The sequence below is a fragment of the Cibotium barometz genome, chromosome 4 (assembly GCF_041138505.1).
Source record: "Cibotium barometz isolate CiBa-2024 chromosome 4, ASM4113850v1, whole genome shotgun sequence".
In the NCBI taxonomy this organism is placed as follows: domain Eukaryota; kingdom Viridiplantae; phylum Streptophyta; class Polypodiopsida; order Cyatheales; family Cibotiaceae; genus Cibotium; species Cibotium barometz.
In genome coordinates this window covers 25023127-25039844 of record NC_141049.1, presented here as the reverse complement: position 1 = coordinate 25039844, position 16718 = coordinate 25023127, and the positions used below count along the sequence as shown (strand labels likewise).

At 46.5% G+C, this 16718-nt stretch overlaps 1 protein-coding gene across 1 annotated transcript in view; it reads right to left on the bottom strand.

Annotated features, from left to right (window-relative positions):
• LOC147639078 (Tetratricopeptide repeat (TPR)-like superfamily protein) overlaps nt 1-16718 on the bottom strand; it is a 58379-nt gene that overhangs the window by 30919 nt on the left and 10742 nt on the right. Inside the window, exons 2-3 of the mRNA XM_086787230.1 lie at nt 7031-7212; nt 758-865 (exon numbers count right to left, since the gene is read on the bottom strand). Of these exons, the coding sequence (XP_086643356.1) occupies nt 758-865; nt 7031-7212 (290 nt within the window). The remainder of the gene's footprint in view (nt 1-757; nt 866-7030; nt 7213-16718) is intronic.

Sequence of the window (16718 nt, the reverse complement as noted above, 5' to 3'; positions counted from 1 at the left end):
ACACATGTGAAGACACCATGTTTTGTAATTCCCAAAGTTTACAACCTGTGTACCCCTCATACTCAATGTCACTCAAGCTTTTAGTTTTTTAACATTAAGGCCGACAAGTAGCGAGTACTCACCTGATCTCTCAGTTCCCCATTAATATGACACATGTATTCATGATGCAGATGATTTATGTGACAGTAAGGGTAATAAACAAGTGCACCTGTGGGGGCTCTAGATTGCACAGTGGTCCTAGCATCAAGATGCGCAAGTTTCCCCAATGAGTAAGCAAGGACAGAGGATGTGCTCTCTAATACAGAATGGGACCTCCATGAGTTCGGACCCCTGAAAAACGTGGGGAGCCAAGTGTGATAAGTGGTAAGAAGTTAGCTGCACAAGTGTGCAGGCTCCCACAGTTAGTCACTGTTCTAGCATGTGTACTCCAGTTTGAGAAAGCAAGAGTTAGGCTCGTCATCCACAGCTAACTTCCAAACTATTTGATATGGCTTTTGTGTGACTTTTTACTTTGCAGAGTCTTGGAGTAGGTGACAGTCATCATTTAATTCACGCAGAGCATTGTAAAAGGCTTGTAGACAAAGTACCCTAAAATGAAGGGACACCCCCCCCCCCCCCCCCCAATCTTCTGTCCCTAACGAAGTGTATTGAGCACTCACATGCACAGCATCCACAAGTGACAAATTGTGCATATCAAGTTCAATGAAAACAGCATGGCAACCAAAAAGAAAAAAGTGGAGGTTACATTTTTACCTACCTCATCAAGTAATCCACCTCGGCACAGTGCACTAAGCAAGCATGCTACTGAGTAAGTATTCAAGCTTATTTGTTTGTCAATCATAGACATCCACATGGAGTATGCCACCTGCAAATGCTTTAATATTAGTGTACAACTCTCACTAAAGTGAATTCATATTGAAGCTCTATGACAAGAGTTACAAAACCATACACACAAACGGCAACAAGATATAGATGTAGATAGCACACTATACAAGACAATGATGTGTAAACTAATCTCTTTGTTGTGACCAGTCTTTTGAGTGCAATGACTCGCTTTATGGTGCTTCTTCCCGAGATAATGCATTGGCAGACCACAAAGAGAGTCCTTGGAAATGTTGAGCACATGTTGCACAACGGAACTGCTTATGGCCATGTAAGCTTTTCAATGTTATGAATCGGGATCAGTGCCTGATTAACCCCTTAAATTGCCAATTCATCATCCCTATACTTTACAGGATTCAGGGTTAGGACTAGCCTCTACTTTAAAAACTTCATAAGCAGCAGCCTAAGAGCTTTCTGTTTTCTTGATTTATTTCTAAGAACTATCACCTTAAGAGCTGTTGTGCCCAAGAGGCCCATATCTTGGATGGTGTTCAAATTAGGTGACCCCCACCCATTTCAGCCTCAACACCCATCAGTCTTCTCTCGACAGTGTCCAAGCAGTCTCAACAGCGTTGTCCAACCAACAATTTATTGGAGCCAAAAAATAACTCACCTTTAGTAAGCGATCTCTGCCCCATAGGCATTTTAAAAAACGTGTTAAAAATGTTTCATAAAATCTGGCAGGTTTCAAAAAGGTTTCATAAGAGGGAGGGAGTGGGGTGCATGTCTAAAAAATGCCATATATGTTACTTATACGCATGGATAAACTTTGGTAACTATGGTTCAGTGTAGAAAACATACATTGTATCATACAAATCTGCCAGGTTTCAACTTTCAAAAACATTTCAAACAAGGGTTGGTGTGTTGGAAAGGGGGTGGGGGGGGGGGGGTGTAAAACAGGGAAACAGGGTTACATGTCTAACGAATGCTAGCTGTCAACAATTATGTTGGTTCCTGACTTAAGAATCATGACAAGTCACAAGTAACATTCCACAAACTCATATAAAAAGAAAGCAAAGTTCAGACACAAGCAAAATATGTAGACTGCATAAGTGCTCTCAATAACACAGTGCACAATGCTGGAGGCTAATCCGGGCACAAATTCCAGGCAAAAACGGTGCAATGGAAGGACAATGTACTGTTTTGAGAAGTGTGCAGGTACGCTTTTTTTTTGTCTCTGATCAGTGTGGATCGCTATCTAAAAAAACGGTTTTTCTTTACCTTATTAAAAAAAGGTTTTAAAAATTAGTTTTAAATGTTCGAAAAGGTTGAAACATGTCTGCCTGGGAATGAAATGCGTCTCCCCTCATTTTGCAGCTAAAGCCTAGGAAACTTCAGCAAGGAGCAATCCTAGAGCACCGTCTAGCAACCCACACCTTGCAGCTTCCTATCCAGACTTCCACATGGTGTATCCAGCAAAAGTGCTGCAGCATACAGCCCTACTTGAGTTCACAGTGAAGAATTTAGCAATACCGGCATGGCAGATTTGGAAATCCAGATGTAAAGAGCCTCTAAAGTGGACTCAGACTTATGTGTCTCAGTCACTCTCACCCTATGGCTATTTGGGTTAGGATTTCGGGGCCGTCATGCTCCACAGTGGTTAGGAGAACTTTTTCTGTGAGAGTAAAACCATGCTCTTTTTGTGACAACGTACAACCACACGGGCTTCACGGCATTCCGACTTTCTGAATTGGTTACAACAACCTCACTCCCTTGTGGCATCATTTTGGTATAAAGGCTTTTACAAGACTTTATCCTTGAATTTTTTGGTGTTCTTTGGCCATACTTAATAGAAGTTTGTTTTCTTGTTAAAAAGATATGTATATGTATAGATAATGCGTACAGGTGGCATGGAAAAGCATACAGGATGCATGGATAACGCATAGGACTCTGTAGAACTATAGTTATGTAGCGAGCACGGGTGGGGACAGCAAAGTCAGGTCAATCTAGATGAGTCACACAGACACCATATTGGATCCCAAAACCCTTTGAAGGACCCCCACCTTTTGGCATGTTTGCTTATATTACGGAATTGTGATAAGCAAAATAGATCATTGACATTGGTCCTCTAACGTCTCCTCCTTGTTGACTCTGGCCTATGGCATCCAGACTATCCAAGTCCTCTTTTTTTTCCGGGAAAAAGATCCTTCAATTAGTTAAAGAAAAACAGCCACAAAGGGCTAAGTACAACCACGAAGGGCTAAATACAAACTCGCCTCATATAAGGGCGGGAAACAAGTGATCATAAGGGGAAGAGATGCTTGTCCTCCGGCTGGCCGCTCTATGAGGAGAAAGTTATCTCATACAGGGAGGGGGGGGGGTGGAACACACAGGTGGTCTGTAATGCCGAATGGGGTCACAGCCTCTATCTGTGAGGAAAGGGCCTGGCCTCCAAAGTCTCAAGAAGGCTGCCCAGAACATGGCTTAATAAGCTACCAAACATCTATACATACTGTAGGAAAAATGGGGGAAAGACAAAGCTAAAACTGAAACTGAAATGAGAGCAAGACTAAAAGGAAACACAAAGCTTAGACATACCTTGAGATGAGTGTAGACAAGACACAAGATTGATCTATTCATTGATGTGACACCTACAATTTATAGGTGAGAAGTACAAGATTGAGTAGACTCGCTTATGGGATAAATGTAGAGGTGCCACATGGCACTAGACTCAAGACACAAAGACTCAACTGAAACTAGACTTAGAGAAATAGTACACCTAGTGTGCACTTATTTCCAACACCCTCCTTAAGTGGACACTAGGAGGAAGACAAAAAGACAAGACTATGACATGACAAAAGATAAGACCAAGACAGAGAGACTAGACAAGGATTGAGAGACAAGCTAGAAGACAAGATGGACAAGACTAGAAGACAGATATAAAGACTGATAGACTGAGAGACAAGACATGAGAGACAAAAGATCCTGAGACACCTCTCCTCAAGTGATATCCTCATATGGGTCCACAAGGGTAGGGACAAGAGTGGATCATAGACAGACAGAGAGAGAGACAATCAGCCAGTAGAGTGGTCCCACAGAGAGAGAGACTTTCAGATAGACATGAGAGAGACTGACAAATAGAAGATAAATGGGGACATAGACAGAAAAATGCCAAGAGAATGTGGGTAGCTAATCCACAAAAGAGAGGCATATAGACCGATAGATAGAGTGTCAAAGACATGTGACAGGATAGACACACAGGGTAGACACACAGACAGAGAGACTGACTGATTGTAGATAGACAGAGAGATGGACCTAGATAGATAATCCCTCCTCAAGGTCAATCCTCCTGCTAGAGTGGGTAATGCAGGGGTGCCTCTTGGATAGGGACTAAGATAAGTCCATGTAGACAAATAAACATGATATTACCCCATGATCTACATCATTGGTGATCAATGGTGGTAGATAGCATGAAAGCATAGACAAATATGAGAGAGATGGGAAGGTCTTACCATATTTGGCAGTGTCTAATCCCGTACATAAGAGACAGATAGATGAAGGGAAGGTCTTACCACTTGCTGAAATGCAAGGGCAGTGTCTAATCCCGTACAAGATAGAGAAGTAAATGAAATTCAGTATCGAGATTTTTTTTTATTTTTTTTTATTTTTTTTCAAGAGATGGAGAGTAGACTGAAAATAGAACACAACATACACTTGATTTCTGCTTTAAATTTGCTGCTGCAGGTCTGGCTGGTCCAATGGACAGCTAACCCACATGTGAAGATGAAGAGGAAATGGAAAATAACAAAGGGAAAATGCCTTTTGCACAGATGTTGCAAATCAGGTCCAAAATCAGCATTGGAGTTTACCTTCACAAAAGGAGGTGTCGAGCTGATGTCGAGAAGACCAGAGATCCAAAAATGACGAGTTGTTGCATGAGTTGAATATCCAGGAGGTCCACGACTTGAGAAGACATGTTGATGAAGAAGAGAGTGCGGGGGTAGCTGCTGCATGTGCAGTCCGGTAAGCTCAAGTAGAGAGGCGGCAGCTTCATGATGAACCCCCGCAGCAGCAAGAAGGAGAAGACGGGCAGTTGTTGGCGCAGATCTGGAGTTGCACGCTGGAGCAGAATCAACAGGCCGAGCAGAGACAGGAGAAGATAGCGCAGCTGACTGATATGACGGGCTGCAACAGCAAAAGCAGGGCCATGGCTGAAACGACGCGCAGAGAAAGAAGAAGCAAAATATGGCGTCTGTGTAGAAACAGGGTAGGTTTTCAAGCCTGCGAAGCGAGGCAGAGAGACAGAAGAAGAACGAGACATGGGAGGTGAAGGAGATGAAGAGGAGAGAGACGGCGCAGAAGCGAGCTTCGCTGTGGCATGCATTTGGACGGCCAACAGCAAAGGCGGCGGCCTGTTCTGAACTAAGCAACTGCAGGCTGTCGCTTACAACTAGGAATGGCAACGGCTGAGTCAGTACTTGAGCTGCCATGGACTGTGGAAAGCAAGAGCAACGAGTAGATAGTCAGTGAGCTGAGGCTATGGTGGGTTGAAGGGAGCCAGGATAAACCTGCTCTGATACCATGTAGGAAAAATGGGGGAAAGACAAAGCTAAAACTGAAACTGAAATGAGAGCAAGACTAAAAGGAAACACAAAGCTTAGACATACCTTGAGATGAGTGTAGACAAGACACAAGATTGATCTATTCATTGATGTGACACCTACAATTTATAGGTGAGAAGTACAAGATTGAGTAGACTCACTTATGGGATAAATGTAGAGGTGCCACATGGCACTAGACTCAAGACACAAAGACTCAACTGAAACTAGACTTAGAGAAATAGTACACCTAGTGTGCACTTATTTCCAACACATACATCAATCCTAACTAGGTTACAAAACTCTGCAGGGTTCACACACTGGCGATTGGCCATGTCCCTAGACGAGGGCTCACAACGGGGCACACTGCACATCATAATCCAAAACTCACACATAATGGTGATTAGTATGTCCACGTGGCACCCGACTGCGGAGTGCACGTGACAAGAATTCATGCGTGATTCTGTCGTCGCACCTTTGATAGATGCACACATAAATTTGGGCATGAAGGGGTTTTGCAAGTTTAAGCCAGTGGTGGACTGCAACAATCATACATTCTCCATTACAAAGAATATATCTCTCCCAGTCGCCATCCAAGGCGAAACTAGCATTCCACATGTTCTTCTCATCTCTGGTGCGCATGTGACAGGAAAAGTTGGTTCTCCTTGTGTTAAGTTTTATCCTCCGAAGATAGTCCAAACAGACTAGTTTTGAAATTGTGAAATTATCTACTAGTTCTTATTGGCCTGTAGCTAATCATATAAATGAGTTACAAGTCTGTACTAAACATGACTGACAAAACACCAAGCGCATGTACGAGGCAACCCACCAGGTACAAAAAGAATGACCAGTTTCTCAACGTTTCTAAACACATCCACCTTCCACCGTATTGGACCAGACAATCCATTGGATACCAAAGTCTATGGCATCGCTTCCTTCAGTTGTTCAAATGAGGCCCAGGCTGAGTTCCTGCATAAGGCAGAAGTTTTCGATCCTAGAGCAAAACACCCTCCAAGGACAGAAGTCAAGCTTTTCAAGCAAACCTGACACTGTTGACAGATTTTCCGGATGCAATGTCAATCCCATCAACAAGCTCCAGTCCTAGGACAAGTCATCATTGCCATCACATTTAGGTCTTAGGACAAACAATCAATGCATTGTCCCGGATAAAGATGAAACCCAATTGGATTTGTGAGTTATACAGGTGTCCAAGCAGCTTCTTAGGCCAAAAGCTAAGTGCTGCAAACCAGTGTGGACAAGACATAAGACCCACAGGAGTAGTGGCAATCTCTCCGGACCTAAAGGCCCTCCAAGTGAGAGTGGATGCATGCCTCCACGTAGGGCCACTCGGCACCGGCCCAGCTTCATGCAACCAGCAAGGTAGTCGTCCTCACAATGCAAGTACCTGTAAATCCCCTGATCTCCTGCAAAACTAATGTGTAAGAAGACCGACATCCGTAAATACACAGTAAGTTCGAGAGATCAACACTTGGAGTTACACTAGATACAAAGGACAAATATGGAGCTAATGGGCAGCACAACTCACATTGTATATGTTTGATCTCATACAAAATAAAAATTAAGTTTTTTTCATTTCAGAAAAGGATCACCTTTGCGTTGGCATGCAACCAACATGCCTGGAGTACTTGGTTACAGTCCAACAGTGAAATGTTTTTTAGGTTGAACAACTGGCGCAGTTGATTCAATGCCACTTTCTCCTCTTTGTGTTCTAATGCTTGACAAATTTTTGACTTAACAGCTCTCCTATGATCGAGATCTCCCATGGCCTCTCCTGCAAAAAAGGGAGAAATATATTACAATATGGTCAGAAAGACTCTCTCTCTCTCTCTCTCTCCCCCCCCCCACACACACACATATGCTGTGTGCCGTCCTACACCCACTGCCACATTTCCCAGCTGATCACTGCCCAAACCTCCTTGTGCTGCCCTGTACGTGCTGCTGCGCACCACCATGGCCTGAGCTCCTCTCCATTTCCTCTTCCCCTCTGCCCACCACTGCAGGGAATACGAGGCTCTGCCAAGCGATCACAAAGGACCTTTGACAAGATTTGAGGTGACGAAGATGGCCATGAAGGAGGAGATCCAAGAAAAAGTGCCAAACTGAGAAAGGACATCAAGGCCACCTCCAAATGGGTGGAAGTGGCCAAAAAGGACCTCCATTGCCAAGTTCCAACTTCCAAATGGATGGAGAAACAGAAACCGGCCACACACAACCAACATGCCATCGTGATGACAACATTGGAAGAGGATAAACACAGGCAACCAAGGGCTGTGATGATCACTGGCCTCCCCAAAGGGGCATCACCCAAAGTGAACAGAGAGACACTATTTAGACAAGTAGGCATCACGAGAACGCCATTCGTCAATGCATGGCAAGCAGCGAAGGACATGGCAAGGGAACAGTCCCTCCTCCTCAAGTTCAAGGACCAAGAACCATGGGTAGCCTTCTTACAAAAGGGTGGCATTAAAAAACACCAAGACCTATGTAAGCCCGGCTTATCAAGCCAGGATCAATACAATCAACGCATACAAGATCAAACAAATATGTCAATGGAGGATATCCAAGTCGAAGTCGATGTCGAGGCACGAGATCTCTGATGCCGAGCACACCACGGGGATGACCGACAAGAATCTCTCACCGGACTAGTACCAGATCCAAGTCCAACGAATCCTTAGCTTGTACACCAGGTACACAAGGGGATGTGTGCAGATGTCGAAGAATATGATGACCAGTAGTAAACTCAATGCCCAATCCGGAGTAGGAGCAGTCCACAAAGAGAGGCCGCACAAATAGGTGGTTTTAGCCAGAAGGTGATGGTGGTGCTATTAGGTAACACTCAGGTTCTCTGTAGGCGGCACAACTGGTAGCAAGCAACTCTAGGATTGGCGCGGGCATCAGCCAGTAATGGACGATGCTACTCTGCAAATGGCAGCCAGCAGGCACAGGTTGGCGATGACAGTAGGTGTTATCGACTCAGATGATTCAGCAGGCAGGCAGTACTACTGTATGGCGGCGCTGGCAACCAATACAGTACGGCCAAAAGACAGGCAACCAAGCAACACTGGTAGACAGCGCGGCCAAAAGGTACAGTAGGCGACGCTGGTTGGCTGGGTAGGCAGCGCCGCTGGCAGACAGGTGGTTGGCGACCGGCATAACAACAGCAGGTGGCTTCAGGCCACAGAAGTGGCAGTGCTGAAGCTGGCGGCGCAGGCAACACGGGCGACCAGCAGTAGCGATAGCAGAGGACAGCCACAGCCAGGCACTGGTGGCGATTAATCTGGTACAACAGCTCCAGGTGGCGCACAAGCAGGTGTTGGAGGCAGCCGTACAGATGGAGCTCTCCCAAGAAGACGATGAAGAGTTCTAAGCCTTTTTTCATGTAGATCTTTGCTACTCCAAAGATGATGGACACACCTTGATTGTACATGAGAAGCGGGGAAGGTTCATGCTTCTTTTATACCTATGTGAGGGTCCTGCTTTTTGCCAAAAAGCTAAGCTTTTTCTTTTACCTTTTTGCCTTTGCTTTTCCCTTTTGCTTTTTAATAATAAAATACTTTATACAAAAAATATTACTCAAATTTGCCCGACTTTTCTAAAGTTCTTGTGCTTTGCTTTTTCTGGCTTCAAGGCCTTGCTTTTTGGTCCTCGAGCTGCTTTTTGAGAAAGCGGCTTTTTTCTTTCTCGTCCAGCTTTGTCTCCCCTTGCCAGTGGTGCACCCAGCTCGCAGTCAACCCAGTTTTGTGTAACCTTATCTTAATCCTAATCTAGTAATCCAGCCCAATGCTAGACTGAATAATCAAAACGATGAGCTATGGGTGCCTTAAATAGGCCTTGGACCACCTCTTGGATTGGCTGACCTGCTGTTGGCCAAGTCCATGGAAAATAAATCCATAAAAGCTATAGTCGACAGAAGCATCTCCTCCATATACTTGCCGACAGCCTCCTGACTCCTCCAGCAAAGTGTTCCCTCCTTATACACGCTGCACCAGTTCCACAATCAAGTTCTAATCTAGTTCTTTATGTTGTTTCCCTTCAAGATTAGCCTTCAAAGTTTTTGGACCAGCCATATAAACTGCTTGCATAAGCTTTGGTTGTAGTCCATTCACCAACTTTCACATTTCCATTAGCAGTGGAATATGGGTATATGAAGTAAACTTCAAAGAAACAACTGAAAAGTTGTTAAGATAAGATGCCACATTCTCACCAACTTTCTGCTTTACCTCATCCCACTCTTTCTGCACATCTGCTTCAAAATTTGCAGGTAGAAACTTCTTGTTGAACATAGCCTTGAAGCCAGTCCATGTCTTTGGCTCGGTCCCTTCTTGTACCACTTTTAGTGTCATGAGCATGAAGATGTCATGGACATTCTCAGAGACTCTGCAGCAGAGGTAACCAGAAAAAGACCATTAGAGCTAGGGATTTGGAGCACACGATACAGAAGTGCACAATGTGGACTTGGAGCAAGGCTCGGAGGGCATGAAGAGGATGTCCTGTCAGTGCGTTAGCAGAGAAGAAGGTTGTCGGCTGCTCACAGAGGTGGTCGGTGCTGAACCAGAGGACAGGGCGGCTGCAAGCGCATCATAACAAGGGAAGAGATCCAGTCAGGCAGCGCTGAAGAGCATTTAATGCATATTTGACAGGCCAACCAGCAGTCGGCCAGTATACCAAGTGTCCAAGAACCCTATAAATAGCAAAGTGTGCTCATAGTTTGATTCATTCATTCCTTTACGGGGTGGATCATTAGGGTCCAAGTAGGGACTAGACTTTTGGGTGTTTATCACCTTTTCTTCAAGGCAACCTAGGGCTGTGGACTGAGTACCTTTTTGTACCATAGGAATATACTGAATTTCCAGCTCTCTCTCTCTCTCTACTCTCCCTTCTGTCTGCATTTTTTGCATCATCATGTTCTAAGTGGTGTTTAGGGCTGAAAGAAGACTCCCAGAGCTTCCCCGTGTTACATTTAGCCACCAATTCAAGGCAGCAGCATCCTTCAAATGTATGCGAACCATATGAAGTTTAGACTTTTCGGAGAAGTCCTCTCCTCCAAAGGCGGCATCGAACTGCTTAACAAAAGATAATGCTTTTTGTGTAACCCGCTTTCCATGAAAAGCATCAAACTTAACACTCTTCTCTCTCGGTTGGAAGCCCACTTTGCCTATTCATGAAGGCTCCCTTGCCTTCCTTACCCTTACTTGACCCGAAGATGCTGCATCCAAGAGAGCAAGCCTAGGGATAGCCTCCCTGTCTCCTCCACAAATGGTGACTCCTTTGGCCCAAAGATAGGCTTTGGCAACTTCAACTCCTTCGGTTTTGATGGCTCGATCCTTAATGAGATCTTCAAACATTTGAGCCCTTCTATGGTCCTATTCCTTCTTGGCTCTCCAAGCAAGGAATTCTTCGTCTCTAAGAAATCGTCTGAACTACTGAAAGTCTTGGTACTCTGCTGAAGACATGGCCGCGGTCTCATGAGTAATGGATCGACGGCCTTGGCTCCCATCCTGAAGTCCTAGATCGGCCTCATAGTTGTTCCCTTCATTAGGCCCTTGGTTGCCCTCTACTCTCGACATGCCTCTATCACCCTGAGAAAGATTCCTCAAGAGAAATCCTACTCTGATACCACTGTAAGCCCAATGGGGCGTGCCGTGACAGATTCAACCACATATCCAAGAGATAAAGATATAGAGAGAGGGGGAGAGAGAGAGAGAAGAGATTAGGGAGCTTTGCACAGTACACACACACACACACTGAACGGGGAACAGGCCCTGCCCCCTTTCAAGAATTTATTCAAGAACAATCCACAAGCTTATCAAGCCAGGATCAATACAATCAATGCGTACAAGATCAAACAAATATGTCGATAAAGAATATCCAAAGGCGAAGTCGATGTCAAGGCACGAGATCTTTGATGCCAAACACACCACGGGGATGACCCACAAGAATCTCTCATCGGGCTAGTACCAGATCCGAGTCCAAATCCAAGTCCAAGTCCAATGAATCCTTAGCTTGTACACTAGGTAGACAAGGGGATGCGTGCAAATGTCGAAGAATATGACGACCAATAGTAAACTCAATGCCCAATCCGGAGTAGGAGCAGTCCACAACAAATAGGTGGTTTTAGCCAGAAGGCGATGGTGGTGCTGTCAGGTAACACTCAAGTTCTTTGTAGGCAGCACAAGTAGGGCAGCATGCAACTCTGGGATTGGCGCGGGCGTTAGCCAATAATGGACAATGCTGCTCTGCAAATGGCAAGGAGGAGGCACAAGTTGGCGATGATAGTAGGTGCTCTCAGCTCAGGTGATTCAAAAGGCAGAAGGTGCTAAGTCTGGCGAAGATGATGGCACTACTGTATGGTGGCGCTGGCAAGCAATACAATACAGCCAGAAGACACGCAACCGGGTAGCGCTGGTAGATAGTGCAGCCAAAAGGTACAATAGGCGACGCTGGTTGACTAGCACAAGCAACATAGCTCGCAGACGGGTGGTTTGCGACTGACACAACAACAATAGCAGCAGTAGGTGGCTTCAGGCGATGCAAGTGGCAATGCTGAAGTTGGCGGCGCAGGCAATAGGAGCGACCAGCAGTAGCAATAGCAGAGGACAGTTGCAGCCGGTTGGTTACAGTGTTGGTGGAGATAGCTCAGGTGGCGGCGATTAATCTAGTACAACAGCTCCAAGCGGGGCACAAGCAAGTGTTGGAGGCGGCTGTAGAGATGGAGTTCTCCCCCAAGAAGACGATGAAGAGTTCCAAGCCTTGTTTGTGTAGACCTTTGCTACTCCAAAGATGATGGCCACACCTTGATTGTACATGAGAAGTGGGAAAGGTTCATGCTTCTTTTATACCTGTGTGAAGGCCCTACTTTTTGCCAAAAAGCTAAGCTTTTGCTTTTGCCTTTTTGCCTTTGCTTTTTCATGGTGAAATACTTTATACAATAAAAATTACTCAAATTTGACCAGTTTTTCTAAAGTTCTTGTGCTTTGCTTTTTCTGGCTTCAAGCCCTAGAGCTACTTTTTGGCCCTAGAGCTGCTTTTTGAGAAAGCCGCTTTTTGCTTTTTCAGCCGGCTCAATCTCCCCTTGCCAATGGTGCCCCTGGCTAGCAGTCAACCCAATTTGACTTCTTGCTTTTCTCTGCTTTTTGACCAAGACTGGTGTTTTTTTTTTTTAGCAAACCTTTCGGTCCCTGTCCTCATGCCTTCTTCCACCTATCTAGGCAACAGTTCCATCATGTGAAATAGAGCTAGGAGGGCCAAATAGTTACGACCTACTTGAGCAAAGGGGCTTTCACATCAAGCATATTGCAGCGTGTTATCTCCCGCCCGAGGCATCAGCCTTTGCACGAGACTTGCTGCAAAGGCGGTAAATCTCCATATGCCCCCTTGTTTGCAAACATTGTGTAGTTCTCCCAACAGGGAGGCATCCTGTTGTTGGGTGATTTGATTGCCCCGACAACTGCGAGGCAAGTGACTTTTTCTAACTCATAATTAATGAAGTGAAATGTTCGCACACGACTTCAAGCCCTACTTGCCTGTTAGAAGTCATCTCCTGTCTATTTGTATACACCAGGGCCTCTGTTGTGGGTGTGCCTGCCCGTATATCATTTTTCCACACTCCCCGTATTTTTTTCCCTATTTTTCCCATTTTTTTCTAGTGGCTGGAGGGCTGCCAATTGATGCCAGGAGCACTCTGAAGCTGGCCGACTGCATCTGTATCAGTCGTGGGCTGTAGGAGTGCTGGCCGACTTGATTTGCTCAGGCGTAGGCATCTGGAGCTGGCCGACTGCTATATTCAGCAGTCGTGGGATTTTACTCAGTCGTGGGCACTTTCTAGAGCTGGCCGACTGCCCTCATGGGTTTGTATATATTGCCCCTCATCCTCCTCCACTTTCTCATTCAGTATTTCCGGGATCTTGTGTATAGAGAAGAGTTTACACACATCTCTCTGTGTTTCTTGTGCTGATTATTTTCTGCAGTCTACTTGCTCTTGTCTACCCAAAGTTTGGATATCATTTCCGCTGCATATTCTGACATGGTATCAGAGCCCTAGGCTCTAGGAGATCTTGGGCGTTTTTCTGAGCAAGAGGGGGAGCAACAGGTTGCTGATCGGTGGACTGTTCCGGGCTGAACGGGAAGTGAAGGTGCAAGAGGAAGGCGGGCAGAGGGGCTGGACAGCCACTTGCATATTTCTTGATTTTCAGATTTTTCCCACCCACCCACCCTTTCAGGTTACTCTCCGAGATGGCAGATTTACTCGAGATGGCTGAGAAGCACGTGAAGATTCCGACTCTCCCCACGTTCCCAGTGGATCGGCAGTTGGACGGGTCCAATTACAGCATGTGGAAGGTCATGATGGAGTCAGTTTTGGAGTCATATGATCTTGCTGATTTTATTATCAAAGGGGTGCCAAGGCCGGAAGCTGAGGAAGGAGAGTTATTATCGACGAGGAAGGACCAGGCTTTTGCTCGGTTCAAGGATTGGCACGTGATGGTGGAGAAAGAGTCTGGATTTCAGGTCAAGACTCTCAGGGCTGACAAAGGAGGTGAATTCTCCTCGACTGTATTTTTCCGGTTTTGTGCAGATCATGGCATCAAGAGGGAATTGGCCAATACTGGATCGCCTTCGGAGAATGGAGTTGTTGAACGTAAGAACAGGACTGTGGTAGAGATGGCGAGGACCATGCTGGAGCATCGTGATCTTCCTCGTCCACTTTGGGGTGAGGCTGTGGCAACAGCTGTCCATACCATTAACCGCTCTCCGACGACTTCTGTACCCCATATGACTCCATTTGAGGCATATTTTGGCAGGAAACCCGATGTCTCGCACTTCTGTGTCTTTGGGAGTGACGCGTATGTACATATTCCGAAGAAGCAGAGGGGGAAGCTTGACTCCAAGTCCCGCAAGCTGGTATTTGTGGGGTATAACTCTCTTTCCAAGGGATACAGGTTGTATGATCCAGAGAGGAACGAGATTGTTGTCAGCCGGGATGTGGTCTTTGACGAGCATGTTCCAGCATCCACTGTCGAGGAGCCGCCACTTCTTGGAGATCCAGAGTCTGATGATGATTCCCAGTCTACCACTCCAGTTGATTCACCTCAGTCATCACAGGAGGTTGAGCCCGCAGCTGGAGTTGAGCCCCCGCGACCACAGGAGGCTCCACGATCTGTTCGAGTACCTAGGTGGTTGTTAGACACCCTTCGGGAGTCAGGTGTCACGGAGCTACCCTCCGAGTGGACCACAGAGGACGGCCCTCGAAGATCACATCGAGTCCGAGATAAAAGCAACACGACGGAGCTTCTTCAGGTGAACTATGCTCTTATGTCTCGTATCATGCGGGATAAAGAGCCCACTTCCGTAAAGGAAGCCCTTTCACAGGATACTTGGAGGGAAGCCATGCAGGTGGAACTTGACGCCATCGACAAGAACAACACTTGGGAGTTGGTACCGAGGCCGTCGAAGCAGTCGGTCATTGGTGTCAAATGGGTCTTTAAGACCAAGTACGCGGCTGATGGGTCGGTGGACAAACACAAAGCCAGGCTTGTGGCTAAGGGTTATGCTCAGCGGCCAGGCATCGACTACGAGGATACCTTTGCACCAACAGCGCGGATGACCACGATTCGGACCGTTCTTGCCCTTGCTTCTTCTCAGAGGTGGCCCGTGTACCAGATGGATGTAAAATCGGCGTTCCTTAATGGTGACCTGCAGGAGGAGGTGTACGTTGAGCAGCCTCCAGGCTTTATTGTTCCAGGATCGGAAGGGATGGTTTACAGGTTACGTAAGGCCTTGTATGGTCTTAAGCAGGCTCCGAGGGCTTGGAATCAGAAGATTGATTCCTTCTTTATTCGGACTGGATTTCAGAGATCGGTTGCAGATCCGAACCTGTATCTCTTTCGGGAACGCGGCATGGTCACACTTATCATCCTTTACGTGGATGATCTCATTCTCACCGGCGGTCATGTGGAGCACATTGGAGTGACGAAGGCTGCCTTGTCAAAGGAGTTTGAGATGACCGACTTAGGCTTACTCCACTTCTTCTTGGGATTGGAGATCTGGCAGACCCAGAGGGGGTTTTTCGTCTCTCAGCAGCGGTATGTTCATGAGTTGCTTGAGGCCTTTGGGATGGAGAACTGCAAGCCTATTACTTCGCCGATGGACCCGAACACAAAGTTAACCGTTACAGATCCTTGTGAGCCAGTTGATGCCTCGCAGTACCGAAAGTTGGTTGGTTCATTGATCTGGTTGCTGAACACCAGATTGGACTTGAGCTTCTCCGTGGGGCTGTTGAGCTCTTTTATGCATACGCCATTGAAGACTCATTGGGACGCAGGATTGCAGATCTTGCGGTATCTGCAGAGTACGAAGGATCTGGGACTCTTTTACACAGGAGGGAATGGAGTCAAGCTCCAAGGTTGGAGTGACTCAGATTGGGGAGGAGATCCAGACACGAGGAGGTCTACTTCAGGATACACTTTTACCCTCAGCTCAGGAGCAGTTTCTTGGAGCAGCAAGAAGCAGCCAACTATTGCCCTTTCTTCGACAGAGGCAGAGTATCGGGCTGCTTGTGGTGCTGCTTGTGAGGTTGTATGGCTGCGGAGGCTCCTAGGCGAGATGGGGTTTCCACAGAGGGAGCCCACAGTCATCCAGTGTGATAACCAGAGTTGTATAGCTATTGCTCGGAACCCGGTTTTCCATGCCCGGACCAAGCATATAGAGATACAGTATCACTTTGTACGTGAGAAGATCTTGGCGGGTGACATCTTGCTACTTTATTGTTCGACGGAGGACAATGCGGCGGACCTCTTCACGAAGTCTCTACCTCAGGCTACGCTCAGGCGGCACTCCAGCTCCCTGGAGTTGGTTTCACAGCCAGGAGCTGAGAGGGGGTGTTAGAAGTCATCTCCTGTCTATTTGTATACACCAGGGCCTCTGTTGTGGGTGTGCCCGCCCGTATATCATTTTTCCACACTCCCCGTATTTTTTTCCCTATTTTTTCCATTTTTTTCTAGTGGCTGGAGGGCTGCCAGTTGATGCCAGGAGCACTCTGAAGCTGGCCGACTGCATCTGTATCAGTCGTGGGCTGTAGGAGTGCTGGCCGACTTGATTTGCTCAGGCGTAGGCATCTGGAGCTGACCGACTGCTATATTCAGCAGTCGTGGGATTTTACTCAGTCGTGGGCACTTTCTAGAGCTGGCCGACTGCCCTCATGGGTTTGTATATATTGCCCCTCATCCTCCTCCACTTTCTCATTCAGTATTTCCGGGATCTTGTGTATAGAGAAGAGTTTAC